Source organism: Hippocampus comes, unplaced genomic scaffold (assembly GCF_001891065.2).
Source record: "Hippocampus comes isolate QL1 unplaced genomic scaffold, H_comes_QL1_v1.1 scaffold110, whole genome shotgun sequence".
NCBI classification, from domain to species: domain Eukaryota; kingdom Metazoa; phylum Chordata; class Actinopteri; order Syngnathiformes; family Syngnathidae; genus Hippocampus; species Hippocampus comes.
Genome location: NW_017805498.1, coordinates 689345 through 706635, shown reverse-complemented (window position 1 = coordinate 706635; position 17291 = coordinate 689345). Strand labels below are relative to the sequence as shown.

The 17291-nt window shown below is 40.7% G+C and overlaps 1 protein-coding gene across 1 annotated transcript in view; it reads right to left on the bottom strand.

The window, feature by feature from the left end:
- dgkg (diacylglycerol kinase, gamma) overlaps positions 1 to 17291 on the bottom strand; it is a 103362-nt gene that overhangs the window by 83173 nt on the left and 2898 nt on the right. Inside the window, exons 2-3 of the mRNA XM_019876952.1 lie at positions 7306 to 7705; positions 2963 to 3039 (exon numbers count right to left, since the gene is read on the bottom strand). Coding sequence (XP_019732511.1) covers positions 2963 to 3039; positions 7306 to 7372 — 144 coding nt within the window. The 5' untranslated portion in view covers positions 7373 to 7705. The remainder of the gene's footprint in view (positions 1 to 2962; positions 3040 to 7305; positions 7706 to 17291) is intronic.

Below are 17291 nucleotides of genomic sequence, written 5' to 3'. Positions count from 1 at the left end.
TGATGTTTTCAAGTCCCATTAAAGCATAAAGAATAAGCACGGTGGATGACTGGTTGTCACATCCACCTCACGGTTCAGGGGTTGTGTGTCCATGTGAATTTTGAACAGTGGTGAACCGTCAGGCTAAGAAAAGACCTTGCCTAAACATTATCAGGAACACTGACTGAGCTGTATGACAGAAATCTGAATATTTGTTCCATAAAACTGAAATTACTTTACTCCTAACAGATGCACTGCTTCCAGTCCATAGATGTGAACGTTAGATTTTTTTTTTATATTTTTGTCTAATGCCTATAGCAGCGGTGCCCAATCAGTCGATTGCAGTTGACCTGTAGTCTGCTGCGAGGGATGTAGGGGGGAAAAAAAAAAAACTGTCTGTGTGTGTTCTTAATATTTATGTTTTTGTGTTCATGTAGACTGCACCAGAAGCACCTGTATAATTTTGATCTTCACACAAAAAAAAAAAAAAAAATAGAATACGGCATTGTCAAAAAAGGGAATCTGGAGCACCAGGAGAAGCATTTTAAAATGGTACACGCGAGTGACGCTAGTGATATTTCTGCACTTAACATGCTGGAAAAATGCATCGCTGCCTCCGTGTCAGGTCCCCCACGAAGGTAGGCAGTGATTTCCTTTTCACAAACTCAGTCTTGTTTTGTATCTAGTTTATTTTTCGGTTATGATCATGTTAGGGTCTGATTTGGCTGTTGCTCATAATGGTATGCACGTGCGTTAACGGTTCAGTAATGGGATGGTTGCTTGAAAAATCGATCTTCAGTCAGAAAAGCTTGGGGACCCCTGACCTAAGGCTTCTGAATCAGTAGTAATGCAATTAGCAATGCAACTGATTCTTGAGCCAATCAGTTTTCAAATTCGCCTCATCAGGTCAGCTAACTGGCCCACAATTACATCAGCATTTTTGGGTCCACTGATTGGTTGGTCAGAGTAAATCCATTTCGAGTAGTAAAACGTACACTGCAAGTTACACTTATAGTAATACATTAGACAATCATTATTCCAAATGAGTGTGATTCATCCTCCGTCCTTTTATGATGTTTGGTCACGTTAATAGATAAATATTCCTGATGGAGTCCTTCAGGTTAGGTGGTTTAAGTTGGGTAATTCATCACCCAGGTGATAAATATACCATCTGCCGCTGATGCAGACAGATCAATCTTTTGTAAGATGACTGCAGTGTCTCACTAATCAGACATCTATGCTCAGTAAGCTTAGACAGTGACTCTCTCAGGGAATGATGAATGGATACTGATAACAGGTAATAAACCTCCATGTTTTCCGGACAAGGACAAGAAGAGGAGTGCAGGCACATTCTCGTTTGACTAACAAATCGGCCACAAGGCCAGCAGGTGAAAGTACACTGTTCAGTTTAGTGCATGAAACAACAACAAAAAAAGATAAATAAAGATACATTTTGCCTGTTACATGAAAAAAAAACACACACGAAATGTCATATTAGATTTTAAATTTTAAGAACACAACTTTAAGTGCAATACAAGGCAGGATAACTTGTTTTACACATGGACCGTGAATGAAAAAGACCTGCAATTTTCTTCCTTTCTCAACAAAGAGAGTGAATTACAAACTATATGTCCACCAGTGGCGATTGCTCTCGGACTGCAAGGGAAGCTCGGCTTCCCCTAAAATGTCAAAGAATAAGTGATCAAATATATGACTGAAAACTTCATTGTGTGTACATGTCATTGACTAAATATGCGCTACAACATGCTCAACTTTTGTTCCGAATCAGCTTCTTCTTACTGGTTACGACGCGACTCCCTTCTCATTCATTCCCGCAGCTTCGCTGTGCTTTAAACGGTGGACGCCCGAGCGTCCGCAGAGCTTCCATTGCCCGGACGCCGGGTGTCTAGAGAGTTCAGGGTAGGTTTTCCCAATGCGTTGAACGGAGACGAGTCATTGGATACAAACTGGTTTTTGTCCCGCCCACGGACGCCCGGCGTCTCTGGGAGTCTATGGACAGTGGGCGTGTATCGGCGTGAGCTTTCTGCATGAGGATTGGATGATCTGTCTGAGGCGGAATCTCGTTATGATTGACAGTAAAATGAGCCAATCAGCGATCGTTTGGTGTAGGCATCCGTGGGAGAATTTTTCAATTCTCATTCTGTTCTGAGTTGAACTGGAGACTTCTAGTAATCTCGAATGGCAACACTCTCTTTGTTGAAAACGACTAGTGACAGATGAATCTTTTATTTCTGGTGTGTTTTATTGTAGTTGCTTGTGTTCTCAAACTGACTTATATCACCACAGTTAAGAACCTGGAAAAGACGCCTTGTTGGTATGCCAGGGTCGCAGATCATTTTCTTGAAAAAGAACAGAGTAGAATTCACGTAGAAATAAACAGACACATTTTATGATGTAGCCCGAAATTGAGCTTTCCCTTCTTGACAGACCAGCATCCGCCACTGATGTCCACATCATTGAAAACGAAGAAAAGATAGAAAGCAAAGCACCAGCCCTCGAACTACTTGCTGTTGCCACCTGGGCGCTCGTCGCTAGCACCTAGCGGCTAGCTGTTTGGTACGAACGGTGGAGACTTGTGCCACATTATTTCTATAAATCTCGGTCCACTGTTTACAATTTCAAATGACAATCACAATGCCCTATTACCGGTGAGCTATTTTTAGATTAGCCCCTCAGGCTACTGATGTGGTCCTTGGGGGCACCACGTTGGTGAGCCCTGCTCTGGAACCCTCCCTGCTATTGGCGCTCATATATTTAAGTGACCTTATATAGCCACATTAAAAAGCATTAAAATGGCAACAACCACCATTCCAGACCAGAGGTCAATGAAATCCACAGCTCCTAATTGCTAAAAGCTGGGAACTCACACCCATGTCACCTCTTTCCACAAATCACTTACACAATTTAATGACTCATTTATGAGACAAACAAGAGAGTTAAGGTGACGTTTGTGTGCACGCACCTGTTCAGGATTGTATTTGGAGAGCACACCTTCGCCATGGAATTCCTCCAGAACATCCTTTAACTTTTTTGTGGAGTCTGGAGAGAAAAGAGGAGGAAAATAACCTTGTAACTCAAGGCACGACAAGCAGGCTCCATCAGACAACATACTGGTATATTTATTCGTAACGTGCCAGATAGCTTTCATAGAACAGAGAACCATATATTGTAACTTAAAGGAGACAAAACGACAAGGGCTCCCGTGTTTAGGGCAAATTTTCATCAAAATACCCTAAGGATCAAGAATTATGCTATTACAGTTTTTGAACACAGCATATTTCTTGCCATGTTGTAAATGATTCATTTATGGGGCTGATCTGTCTCATCCAGTGTGCCAGGCCTCATCCTGCCCCATATTCTTCATCTGTTTCGTGAGAATGACAACCAGTTGGCTGGATTCTGCCAGTGAGTTCCTGCCAGCATTTGGCTCTCTCTTCTTCAGCTTTGCTTGGAGGCCTGCTACTTGCTTCTACTAGCAAAACCAGAGCCCAGAGTGTTGAAAACAAGTAGATGCCTTTAAATTAAATTAATGAAGGCTTAATTAATTTTACATGTTTGATTTGTAGTAATTCGTTTATCTTGTAAAACTGCATAACAGCTGAAAAATACATACAAATATGTATTAATATACATTTCTCTTCTGTGGCAACATTTTTAACACAGAGTACGTCCATGCTGGGTCTAATGAGATGTGATGTGTATATACTCACTGCCGGACAACAGAAACACATTTGACAAAAAAAGGGAAATAATGCCATAGCATGAAAAATATTTGTAAGGGGGTAACCAGAAACCACAAACAAGGTGCACAAGGGGCGTCCGTCAATAACGGACTGACTGACCTTCCTTCAGTACCGATGGAATGGCCACCTCATCAAACTTTAATGTGCAGAAACAGAACATGGAGTGTGAGAAAAAAAAAAGTGAGTGCCCCTAAAAACAATGAAATCAAGTACAGACAGCAGTTCACACACTATGCTATGCGAATGCAGCTCATGGACACATTGCTAAATTTAAACATTACCCCACACATTGAGCATCAAAGTACTGAATGTGCTGCTTATCAGAATCATAGCTGTTAGATAATGCTAATCGCTGTATTCAATACAATTCTGCTCACTTTGCATGAAGCCACCTCGAGCTTATACACTGTTTGAGAAATGAGCAAATAACTGGAGTTACTTGAATGTTTACTTTCACACTTGATGGGTGGGTATGCATTCAGAAGCCCAACTTGTCAGGTTCAGAACCGAACGTAATGTTTTGTACAACTGTGTGTGTGTGTTAATAATATATATTTCTGTGCTCGTCCGTGTATGTATGCTTGCACATGAGGTAACGGGTTGATTGTTGGAGGGACTGGTTGCTTGAAAAATCGATCTTCAGTCAGAAAAGCTTGGGGACCCCTGACCTAAGGCTTCTGAATCAGTAGTAATGCAATTAGCAATGCAACTGATTCTTGAGCCAATCAGTTTTCAAATTCGCCTCATCGGGTCAGCTAACTGGCCCACAATTACATCAGTATTTTTGGGTCCACTGATTGGTTGGTCAGAATAAATCCAGTTCGAGTAGTAAAACATACGCTGTGAGTTACACTTACGGTATTAATACATTAGACAATCATAATTTTAAATGAGTGTGATTCATCCTCACGTCCTTTTATGATGTTTGGTCACGTTAATAGATAAATATTCCTGATGGAGTCCTTCAGGTTAGGTGGATTAAGTTGGGTAATTCATCACCCAGGTGATAAATATACCATCTGCCGCTGATGCAGACAGATCAATCTTTTGTAAGATGACTGCAGTGTCTCACTAATCAGACATCTATGCTCAGTAAGGTTAGACAGTGACTCTCTCAGGGAATGATGAATGGATATTGATAACAGGTAAATAAACCTCCATGTTTTCCGGACAAGGACAAGAAGAGGAGTGCAGGCACATTCTCGTTTGACTAACAAATAGGCCACAAGGCCAGCAGGTGAAAGTACACTGTTCAATTTAGTGCATGTGTATGTTTATGTAAATCTGTTTTGTTTTGTTTTTTGATCTGCTTATCCTCTTAAGAATCGTGGGCGTGCTGGAGTCTATCCCAGCTGGCTTCGGGCAGTAGACGGGGGACACCCTGAACTGATTGCCAGCCAATCGCTGGCGCACACATAACGTGTTACTTGGACCTCATGATGCTGTTTGCTCGCAAATATAGTTTCAACAGAACCTCTGACACCATCACACAGCAGGTGCGTTCATACTGAGACTAGATTACACACAAGTGGACTCTTATCATCATCATCAATGCTGTATGACAGAAATCTGAATATTTGTTCCATAAAACTGAAATTACTTTACTCCTAACAGATGCACTGCTTCCAGTCCATAGAAATGATTTAGGTCAACATTGGATCATTCCGAAATCATCAGAACCTCTGGAGTGAGTCGGTTGCACTGACAGTCCAGGGGCCGACTAATACTGCATGCCTCACTTTTCAGTTTTTATTTTCGAAAAAAAAAAATGAAAATATCGTATGAATGTCATTCGATTTCATGTTTATGTGAACGTTAGATTTTTTTTTTATATTTTTGTCTAATGCCTATAGCAGCGGTGCCCAATCAGTCGATTGCAGTTGACCTGTAGTCTGCTGCGAGGGATGTAGGGGGGAAAAAAAAAAAACTGTCTGTGTGTGTTCTTAATATTTATGTTTTTGTGTTCATGTAGACTGCACCAGAAGCACCTGTATAATTTTGATCTTCACACAAAAAAAAAAAAAAAATAGAATACGGCATTGTCAAAAAAGGGAATCTGGAGCACCAGGAGAAGCATTTTAAAATGGTACACGCGAGTGACGCTAGTGATATTTCTGCACTTAACATGCTGGAAAAATGCATCGCTGCCTCCGTGTCAGGTCCCCCACGAAGGTAGGCAGTGATTTCCTTTTCACAAACTCAGTCTTGTTTTGTATCTAGTTTATTTTTCGGTTATGATCATGTTAGGGTCTGATTTGGCTGTTGCTCATAATGGTATGCACGTGCGTTAACGGTTCAGTAATGGGATGGTTGCTTGAAAAATCGATCTTCAGTCAGAAAAGCTTGGGGACCCCTGACCTAAGGCTTCTGAATCAGTAGTAATGCAATTAGCAATGCAACTGATTCTTGAGCCAATCAGTTTTCAAATTCGCCTCATCGGGTCAGCTAACTGGCCCACAATTACATCAGTATTTTTGGGTCCACTGATTGGTTGGTCAGAATAAATCCAGTTCGAGTAGTAAAACATACGCTGTGAGTTACACTTACGGTATTAATACATTAGACAATCATAATTTTAAATGAGTGTGATTCATCCTCACGTCCTTTTATGATGTTTGGTCACGTTAATAGATAAATATTCCTGATGGAGTCCTTCAGGTTAGGTGGATTAAGTTGGGTAATTCATCACCCAGGTGATAAATATACCATCTGCCGCTGATGCAGACAGATCAATCTTTTGTAAGATGACTGCAGTGTCTCACTAATCAGACATCTATGCTCAGTAAGGTTAGACAGTGACTCTCTCAGGGAATGATGAATGGATATTGATAACAGGTAAATAAACCTCCATGTTTTCCGGACAAGGACAAGAAGAGGAGTGCAGGCACATTCTCGTTTGACTAACAAATAGGCCACAAGGCCAGCAGGTGAAAGTACACTGTTCAATTTAGTGCATGTGTATGTTTATGTAAATCTGTTTTGTTTTGTTTTTTGATCTGCTTATCCTCTTAAGAATCGTGGGCGTGCTGGAGTCTATCCCAGCTGGCTTCGGGCAGTAGACGGGGGACACCCTGAACTGATTGCCAGCCAATCGCTGGCGCACACATAACGTGTTACTTGGACCTCATGATGCTGTTTGCTCGCAAATATTGTTTCAACAGAACCTCTGACACCATCACACGGCAGGTGCGTTCATACTGAGACTAGATTACACCCAAGTGGACTCTTATCATGATCATCAATGATTTAGGTCAACATTGGATCATTCCGAAATCATCAGAACCTCTGGAGTGAGTCGGTTGCACTGACAGTACAGGGGCCGACTAATACTGCATGCCTCACTTTTCAGTTTTTATTTGAGAAAAAAAAAAAAATGAAAATATCGTATGAATGTCATTCGATTTCATGTTTGTGTCTCGTTTGGTTTTGATTCTTGACTAAAAAAATCCATATTTATGTCTGTACGTTTGAAGCCTGAGATATGGAAAAAGGTCAAGTAGTTGAATGGGGTTCAAATAGTTTTGCAAGCCACTGTAATGTGTCACTGTGCGTGTGTACTTACATTCACTGTACTGTTGGAGCTGTTTAAACTCAGCCGGGCTCAGACACACCCAGCTCCCGTCACCCATAATGCCTCACTATGATAAGGATGGGGGACGTCTGGCAAGGTGCAGTTCCACCAGAAACAGGCAGGTAGTTAATCTCAGGTCAGATGGAGGTTGAAGACTGAGGCTAAGAGGTTTGTCATCACGTCCAGGAGGAGAATTATTATCCCTGAATCTTCTGAAAAACTTTTATAATCCAAAATATGAAGTATAAAATGTCCACCAGGAGATGGGATCAGGGGGAGGAGGAGGAGGAAGCGTCAGGATGATGTGAGGCCGGATGTAACCTGTTTTATTGTCATTTTCCCACGTGATGTCGTCCTCGTGACTCAGCAGAAAAGGCCTCCATGTTCACACCTGCATACAAACATGCTAAATTATACACTTTTATTAACACAGCAACCATTTTTACTAATATACTGAATTAAAAACAGCTCTCTGAGGCAGTGCAATTGTGCATCAACCGCCACAGTAAAACTATTGTTGAACAGTGCTTATAAATATAGATAGATAGATGTCACGTTACGAGGTGGTGGTGGACTCCAATTAAGCAGGCAGGAGGGAGGAGCAGGGTGAACTTGAAGTGTATTGATAAAACACAGAAAACTAAATCCAAAACAAAGTCCTAAGAACTAAACGAATCCAAAGTAGCAAACAAAAACCATGACTTAAGCAAAACACCATCAATAACAGAAACATGACCAAAAAAAAACATGACCTATAGACCTAAGTATTGACAAACAAACAAACATGACAGCAACAATGACCTGACCATAAGTGGGCGGGCTGTGAGTCCTTTTAAAGCACTAATTACAAAATGACCAACAGGTGTGCAGCTGCAGGGAGAACCCTACAGTGCCACCTGTTGGTCCCAAACAGAATCATGACAATAGATAGATAGATAGATAGATAGATAGATAGATAGATAGATAGATAGATAGATAGATAAATAGATAGATAGATCAAAAACAAATTGCATACAGCAATCCCACAACCCCACAATCAATGATGCATTGTTTAAATCTGTCGACAGCGGCATGCTAGCAGGAGTTAGCAAGTTAGCACTTATGTTACGATCCTAAAATGTGAAAATTGTGTCGTTTTTGGATCAAAAACAACCTATATTCCACCCAATGAAGCCATTACGAAGGGTCACGCTTAAAGTACCTGAGTATGTGTTTGAGTAAATGTGCTTCATCTTGGAAGGCCTAATATCATTTCGATCAACACCGCACCCTCTTTCCGCCTGCGAGATGAATACTGATATGACCTCATTATTGTGTTATCGTGGCTTGGACTGCGGGGCTGAGCAGGCGCGCGCGAGCGCGTATCAAATGTACGACTTACGGAGACACATAAGCATTCCAGACATAGGACTGCCGCCTGTTTATTTTGAAACAGGTTGAATGTGTTCTGCGCTGTCAGTCATATATGTAGGTTGATAAACTGCCGGTGAAATCATCTAGTTGTATGGAACGTGATATTCACTTCCATGAAAATGAGAGAAGGTGGTGTACGATTGACAAAGGACAAAGGGGTGTGACTCGTGTTGGTGAGCGAAAAAGAAGATTGAGCGAAAAGTCATTGTACTTTGCTGACAGTTTTCTTTTTTTCTTTAATACAACAGGCACCGTTGGAGATCAAAACTGCAGTCGAATCCACCACCTTTCCTGATCCAAATCCAAAATGCAGTCAAGTACTTGACTTTCTGAAGTTTTGAATCCAGAAGGGCATCAAAAGTGTCCATGTTGCTGTCAAGGTAAGGAAACCCATCTCTGATTTTGACGCGTGTACAATACCGGTTGAGTGGATGCATGGATTTTAGTCCAGAACCGTCCTTGACACTCTCAAAAGTCAAGACAGGTTCTCCAGCGCAACAACGAGGACACAGATGACAAATATCACAATATCATCGCGAGAAAAAAAATCTTCCTGCGCCGTCATCACGCTCTATTTGTCATGTCCCGTTTGCGACAGCAGGTGGCAGACGGTGTTTTCGGCCGGATGCACACCTGCTACCCATTAGAAATCAGGCACTGGCTTTATTAGGGCCGGCTTTCGTGTTTTCACTTGCCGGAGAATTGTTTACCGTGCCACTGCTGTGCCCATTGTGTCGTAGTACCTTCTCGCATTTCGCCTTTGTGCGCTAGTTCGTATTTGGAGTGTGTATTCTCGGTGTGTATTATTATTGCAACTAGATTGTTTTTCTCCTTGCCTTCGTGCGAGCGTTTTTTGTTATTCGGTTTTTTCGTGCCTTTCCTGGTACTCGTTTTTGCCAGCGTTTTCTGTTGTCTCGTTTTTGCGGTGCGGTTTTTGTTAAATAAATCTTATTTTCATACGTAGTTCTTGTTGTTGTCTGCTGTTTCGGGAATCCTTTAGATCACCTAGGTTGCGAGCGAAGCGGGTTCCCTTCCGCTTTGCCCGCAACGTGACAACATCATTATTATTATATGAGTTGTAATAAAATTGCACGTGGCAAATATAGATAATATATACTGTATGTTACATACATATAATGTATTATTTCGCGTTATCATAATCTGTAGTAGTATAAATATAAATATAATGAATATCTATCATTCAACTTGGCAGTGGTTCTCCAAATATTTACAGCAAGTACCACCTAAAAAAGTCATTTTACAGGTAGCACCATTGAATGAATATCATAATATAATAACATCGTGGGCCTATGTGTTCTCAAAACAAGGCGGAGGTCTTACACGTGAATTTATTATTGCAAGCCACTGTAACTTTAAGCCCAGTGCTTGAAAGTAGAAAAATAAAATGTCCCAAAGTAATGATTACAATTGAATCTACTGAAAATACTGAATGAAAATCATACTCCAATAAATGTTTTTTTTTAATCCTCAACATTAAATACCCTGTAAAGTAATTTGTGCGCATTTATTAAATACACTCAATATGTTTGAGGATAAGTGTTGAAAACATCGTCGAAGATGGAGATAAATTTAGTACTGAACTATTGATATATATCGTATACGGTAGCACAAAACTCATCCTCTCAGCTGTCTTTGATTTTTTTGGGCGGGGCTAGATGGGGATGAGCCGATGCAACCAAGGAACAGTATGAGTCACCCCTCCCCGCTACTAAAGTGTCCTCATTTCATTTGTGGCAATTCCGCTTCCTTATTGATAATAACTCGGCCTACTCTACTACTACAACATGCAGTTAGCCATCAAAGCTATGCCCACAACCCGAAAAAAATACATCTTCCCTAACTGTGATGTATTTTGTGCTATTTGGGCTACAATGTCTCAGCTGCGTGCAGGCATGCGTGGCACATATAGTGAGATAGCGACGAAACAGGCGGCACAGAGTGATGTGGTGAATTACACTAAAATGTGGCTATGAGATTTTTATACCTTTTAGCCACATTGGCTAAAAGATTTAATGACTCAGCACCAACTGCGATAAAAGTGTGTGTGTGTGTGTGTATACATATACATACATACATACATATATACTGTATGTGCTGTGGTGAGGTTTGCGCATTGAGGGGGAAAGAAATTTTACATTAATATATATTTGTTGTGTTTATTGATGTTTTTACAACTATACAGTATCTTAGTCATATTGAATAATAATACTTTATATTTTGTTATCATGGAAATGTATAATATTTATTTCATATGACTTGACATGCAGGTAATTCAGTTAGTGACGTAGGAGTGTGAATGCTATCTCTTTCTTCCCCTTTACTGACTGGTGACCTCTCAGTTTTGCCTGAAGTTAGCGAAGATGCTGCTCCCCGTGTCTCTGAACTGGATAAACAGTCTAACAAACCAGACATTTAGTTTTGCTGTAGTTTATAGATCACTGCATTTTTTTTAATAAAAATTGGGATTGATTTGATGTGAAGCAATTAATTTGATGTGAGGCGTTCAGCAGGTTTTGCCTCACTCTCCAAACTGGACTTCTTTTTTTCTTTTTTTTTTCTTTTTTTTTTAAATAGAAACTTTCAACCATTTGGGTTGATTTTCCCCCAAACACATCACACAGATTTCATCATGTCAACGTGTCGACAGAAAAAAACCCAAAACCACAATCATTTCGGTATGGAGTTGAAAAGAAAGCAATATGCTACGTGATCCTCAAAATGAGGCATGTGCGCTCATGGAAATGCATGTGTTGTTGTGTAAAGGGACAAAAGAAGGATCACTGTGTGTTATTTTGTGGTGAGTGTGTGCGTGCATGCATGTGTGTGTGTGTGTGTGTGTGTGTGTGTGTGTGTGTGTGTGTGTGTGTAAAGGGGGCCTCCCCCCTCTGGTGCAGAGAGGGATTCTGTTTTGCTGAGCGGGTTGCCGGGCAACCATGACGTCACTGCGGCTCAAAGAGAAACACTATGACGGAAACAGACGAATGCATGAAGGACACTTGACTTACATTCAGAGATTGCTATCTGCTTCTGTTTTAATACGCGGTATTCCTGCTATTAGCAGTCTCAACATTAGGCACATCTGCAGATTTGATGACATCCAACACAAGATCCCTTCATAATATCAAAGCCCACTTTTGACTGGCACTGTCAGAGAGGTATGAATTTAACAATACATCGTATGTAGTTGTAGCTTGCTGCGCCGCTGTCTATTCTGCATTGTCGGTAAAATTAACATTAAGGTCAACCCAACCCTAACAGAGTGGCTTCCAAGTCTGAATTTAGAGTTGCACATCTTCAGTGTAGTATACTGTGCTCCTCTGGATGTAGATGCAGAGTAAGAGAAGAAGCATAGAAGGCACCAGCTGAGAAAATATATTGAATACCTGGATACACTGCTGTGTGTATGCAGGTCTTGCCGTTCATAAGGTTTTTCTCTTAGCAGTAGTTTGAAAGTTTATAGTAGCCATGCATGTTTTTGGAATGAAAGACAGGCACAGGGAGAACATGCAAACTCCGCAAAAGTAGGCCAGAGCCCGGAATGAAATCCACAACCTCAGAACTGCAAGGTGGATGTGCTAAGTTCTCCACCGTGCCGCCGCTGACTAATCAGAGGACAAAAAAATGCTGACGTTGTTGGGAAACAGCTCGCTGGTGGCGTGAGCATGAATTTGAAAACTGATTGAGTTCAAGAAATAGGCTCACTGTTAATATAAAGTCTAACATACACATACATTTTCTGTAGGGGTTGACAATCTTAAATAGACTGTATGGCATTTAAACCGTCTCCGACAGACGTTCCGTCATCATTTTATTGCATGTGGAACATATAGTCAACTGTAATAATAATTTAAAAAAAAACAACTATTTCATTTAGCAATGTGAAGTATACTGTATTTTGCTAAATAAAAGAAAATGTAAATTTTGGAATGATTTTTGCTGATTCTCCGCATACAGCATTGCCGCATCAGGGTTGTGTAGACGTCACCTTCATCTTCATACATGATTGTAAGCTGTCAACTGTGAGGCATGAAAGATCTTTGTTTTTAATATAGTTCATTTAGGATGTAACATTATTGCTCTGTTTTCATCAGAAACTTTTCTTTTTCATAAATTTATCCACGGATCGAATAGCTCCATAAATCTTGCCAGGTGTCGCACGTAGCTGCAACGTATATTTTGAGTGACAAAAAAATCTGATATTTTCATGTTACAAGATTAAATGGGCTAACTAAAATATACTGTCCCGATAAATAAACATGAATATAATGGAAATTATCATTATTTGTTTTCCAAAGTCTCCGAGCAGACCACAGCAGAGGAATGAGAAAGTCTCGACGGCTGCCGGTTGCTGAACTCTGATGTACGCAAATCAATTCAGACAAGCGTGACGCGACAAAATGAAGAGAGAGAAGAGACTCCTCGGAATAAATTTTCATGGAACAAATATTGGAATTTAGGCTGTAAATGTAGGCCAGTACTTCTGTTGGTGCTTAGGCCAGCCAAGGAAGAAATTGCTGGCCTTGACTGTGTACTACTGTGGATTCAATTAAATTAAAATCATTTCCTCAATAACCGAACATCTTTTTTTTTGTTGATGTGACATCATGAATTCTAATGTACACATTTTAACAACGATAACAGTGCTTTTTTGTAAACATCAAAGACAAAAAAAAAATATCTTGACCCCAGCATACGTGTTTCCATAAGGAAGAATTTAATTTGGACTTTTCAACTAATCACATTTAAGTGTCTTCAGAAGCATCAGAGACCACATTTACATGCCGTCAATATTCGGGTTAAGGTCAAAATTCCGGTTTCTGAAACATTCGGGATAACCTTGTTAACGTGTGAGCGGACAGAATCACTCTTGTTTAAATTGCAATTGGAAAATCCTGATTTAAAGAGCCACGCAAGGACCCCATGATGTGAATGGACGTGATTTCCGCTTCTTACTAGCTCCCATCAATGAGACTCATAATAGTCATGTCACTCATCATACTAATAATAAAGCAGCCAGTTCCCTATTTGCTCCAAAAGTGTCATTCTGTGATGCGTCTGAATTTCACCATGTTTGTGTATCTCTGCTCGTGTATTTCCGACGGGTTGCGCGTCAGACGCGGCGCATACAAATGCTTCCTGTCCTCAAAAGAACAAGATTCCTTGCAGATAAATTATGCACAGAACACAAACCAATGTTCTATTTAAAGGAGGTAACCCGATCGCGTTCATATGACCCAACTATTCGGATTAGAGATGGAGTATTTAAAAACCTGAATATGAACATATCCGGATTTTGTTTTATTGATAACTTTATTTGACATGTATTTTGTAAACCATCCATTCATTATCTGAGCCGCTTATCTTCACGAGGGTTGCGGGCGTACTGGAGCCTATCCCATCTGTCATCGAACAGTGAAAAGAATTCACACACTACATTGAACTGAAATTACTTTTAACGTTGTAAATTTCAACCATAATATTGTCCTCAGGTCTAACAATAACGTGTGTGATTTGGTAACCTGTTTACATTGAGATACGTAAAACAAACGTTTTAGTTTGTTTTTTTTTCCAAATTTTTATGTGAACCCAACAAAGGCTTTCAAAGACAGCTTCAGAGTCTATAAAAGATCCAACGTGCGGGCTTTTTGTGAACAATGGAGATTAAAGCCCTTTTCACACTGCACTTAGCACGGCCGAGTGCGCCATCGACGAACCCATTCATTGTGTATGTGGTGATGGGCGCGCACCACAGAAAGGAGGGATGCAGCGCGCCACGGCGCAGAAAGAGGATGTCGGCCGCAACGTGGACATATACCTGAAGCAGTTGTGATGGAACTGTAGCTCATGAACGAGATTACGCGATGCAAATTCCTGCCAAGTCATCAATAAAGCATACCCACTTTCACTTTTCTTAAAATGAGCAAAGCCAGGGCCTTTTTTTGGAACAGTTAAAGATACATCTTGTCACAGTGTGGTATAGACTAAACCAGCGGCAAAAGTTTCCGTGTTTACTCCTCAGTAGGTTGCTACGTCAGCACTTCCAAATAGGGCACGCAGGCCACTTGGGCGCCATTGTTTTTTTGCTCTGCCACGCAACCATTTCAAACTGATGTGAAAGTGTTAAGCCTTTGGTGACTCTGACGAATATATTTTCGTAAACATCAAATTACAGTGTTGTCCCTGACCAATATTTGTAAAGAAGGCAACTTGAGCCTTCAACTAGCCCAACTGCTGTGTATTTGTAAACATCAAAGTAAACAATTTCTGCAAATTTTACACTTTCTTCTAAACAGAAGACAATTTCAATCTGAGATTAACCTCATGGATGTTTTTGAAAACACAATTTGGAGTTTTCAACAAATGGCATTGATGTGTCTTTGGAAACATCTGAGCCAATTTAGGGGTTTGATGTATGATGAAGGCAAATTAGTCTTCGATAAATGTAGTACGCAAGTTTCCATATACATGGAAGACAATTTAGAGCAGGGGTGCCCACTACGTCGATCGCGATTGACCGGTAGTTCGCGGACTGATCCCAAGTCAATCGCAAGGGGTGTAGAGGAGAAAAAAAACCAAACATTTATGTGTCTCTGTGCATGTTAGTACTATAGTTTTTGTGTTAATGCACACTGCACCCTATTCATCCTATCAGTGTCACTTTCATAAAAAGTATTGGAAAAAAAAAATTGCGGTGGCCCGTGACCTGCGTCACTGGAAGTTGTTAGCGCTCAGCAGTCTGTAATTGCAGCTTGTGGTCACAGCTGTTGCGCAATATCTTTTATCGTTCTCATTATCCTCATTCAGAGTTTGTTTCATGTACAATTCACAGAGGGCACGGGCAAAGAATGGCAGTCTGGAGGGCCGAGAGAAGCATTTTAAAACGGTACGCGTGAGCTACGATAGTTAACAGGCCGCAAAAGTGCGTCGCATACCTCCGTGTCAGGCTATAGCTCTTCATGGCATGCGTGTGCATGTGCGTGCGTGTGCGCGGTAACGGGTCGATCGCGGGAGGTTTGTTGATCGAAAAGTCAATCTTCGGTCAAAAATGTTTGGGCACCCCTGATTTAGAATCTACGATGACAGGAAATTACGTTTAGTGATCCTAAACTGTTGTCACCTGGGACCCGCATCTTCCTATTATTGCAAATTTGTGACACATTTTATAGATGTTAAAAACAGCTTTTTGGGGGGTTTAAAAATAGCCTCTGAAAATAATTGAACAGAACTCATTTTAAACTGTTTAATAATGAACCCTACATTTTTAACCACAGTTTCCAATGAGTTTGACATACTGCCAAAAGCATACTGCTAGCTATGACGTCCACTAGCCAAAAGCTGAGCTGCACTGTATTTGTTTACAGGGTAACATTTGTGAGTAACATTTCCTGATATTTACCCAACAGTGAATTTTTTTTTTATGTGGGAACTTGGTACGCCTCACTATTGTTCTGTAAAAATCTAAATACAAATCCATAATTTTTTACCAGCTGTCCACGACCCATCCGAAATGCATCTCCGACCCTCTTTTTGGTCCTGACCCACCAGTTGAGAATCACGGATTGAGGCAATTTGAAAAGACATGTTCCAATTTAGTTTTTTCCCCCACTTTTTGCTATGAAATAAAAGAACTGCACAAACATTTACTTCAGTTTTTCTCGGTGTGCTTTTTTTTAGTGGTTTCGATCAGCACAGTTGCCATGGCGCTCGCATGTGACTTTGTTAAGCTTACTCGTGCCTGCGTCTGCACTTCACGTCGTTTGCCCACACAGGCCGTCTTTGTCACATCAAATGTCAATTGACTCGCTGCAAGGCAAACAGCAGCTGCGAATTCAGGAGATGTTTGCAACGATAATGGTGAGCTGGAGGGATGCTCGCGCTGACATACGCTCACCCAGGAAGTTGGACAATAATGGGTTGTTTTTGGTTTTGTTTTGTTTTTAGGGGTTGCACAGGATGTGCCTGACACCACCGTCCTAGCGAGTCCGGGGTCGAAGATCTTGACAGGAAGTGGAGCAGACCCGATAGAGGCGGTAGTCTCGCCGCTGTCATTGTGGACATGCCCATGAGAGGAAGCTGTACATCTATTGTGAAAATGTGATTACTACGCGGATGCTTTTTTTTCCTTCTTTTTCTCAGAGTGAAACACATGTCACTCACAGCAACGATGTTTCATCGTGTTTGCTAAATTAGGACCTTATGCAAGCGGGTCACGAGCAGGCTCTATTTATTCACTTCAAATAATGGATCTTTGTTCACTTTCAATCCACTTTTTGTGACATTTTCGTTTGGTGGAGTGCCACGAGATTTTTAGTCAGTGTGGGCCTTGGCTCAATAAAAAAAATAAAAAAAACAGAAACACTGGTGTGAACCAGCCACAAAATGACATTCAATCCACTGTGTGGCTTCTCATTTTTACACTTAAAATGACAGAATGTAAAAAAAATAAAAAATAAAAATAGACTGATTTCAGCAATTCCTAATCCATGGACCACTTGTAAATTCTTTCCTTTGAAGATGTAAAGGACAAATTTAAACCACATCTT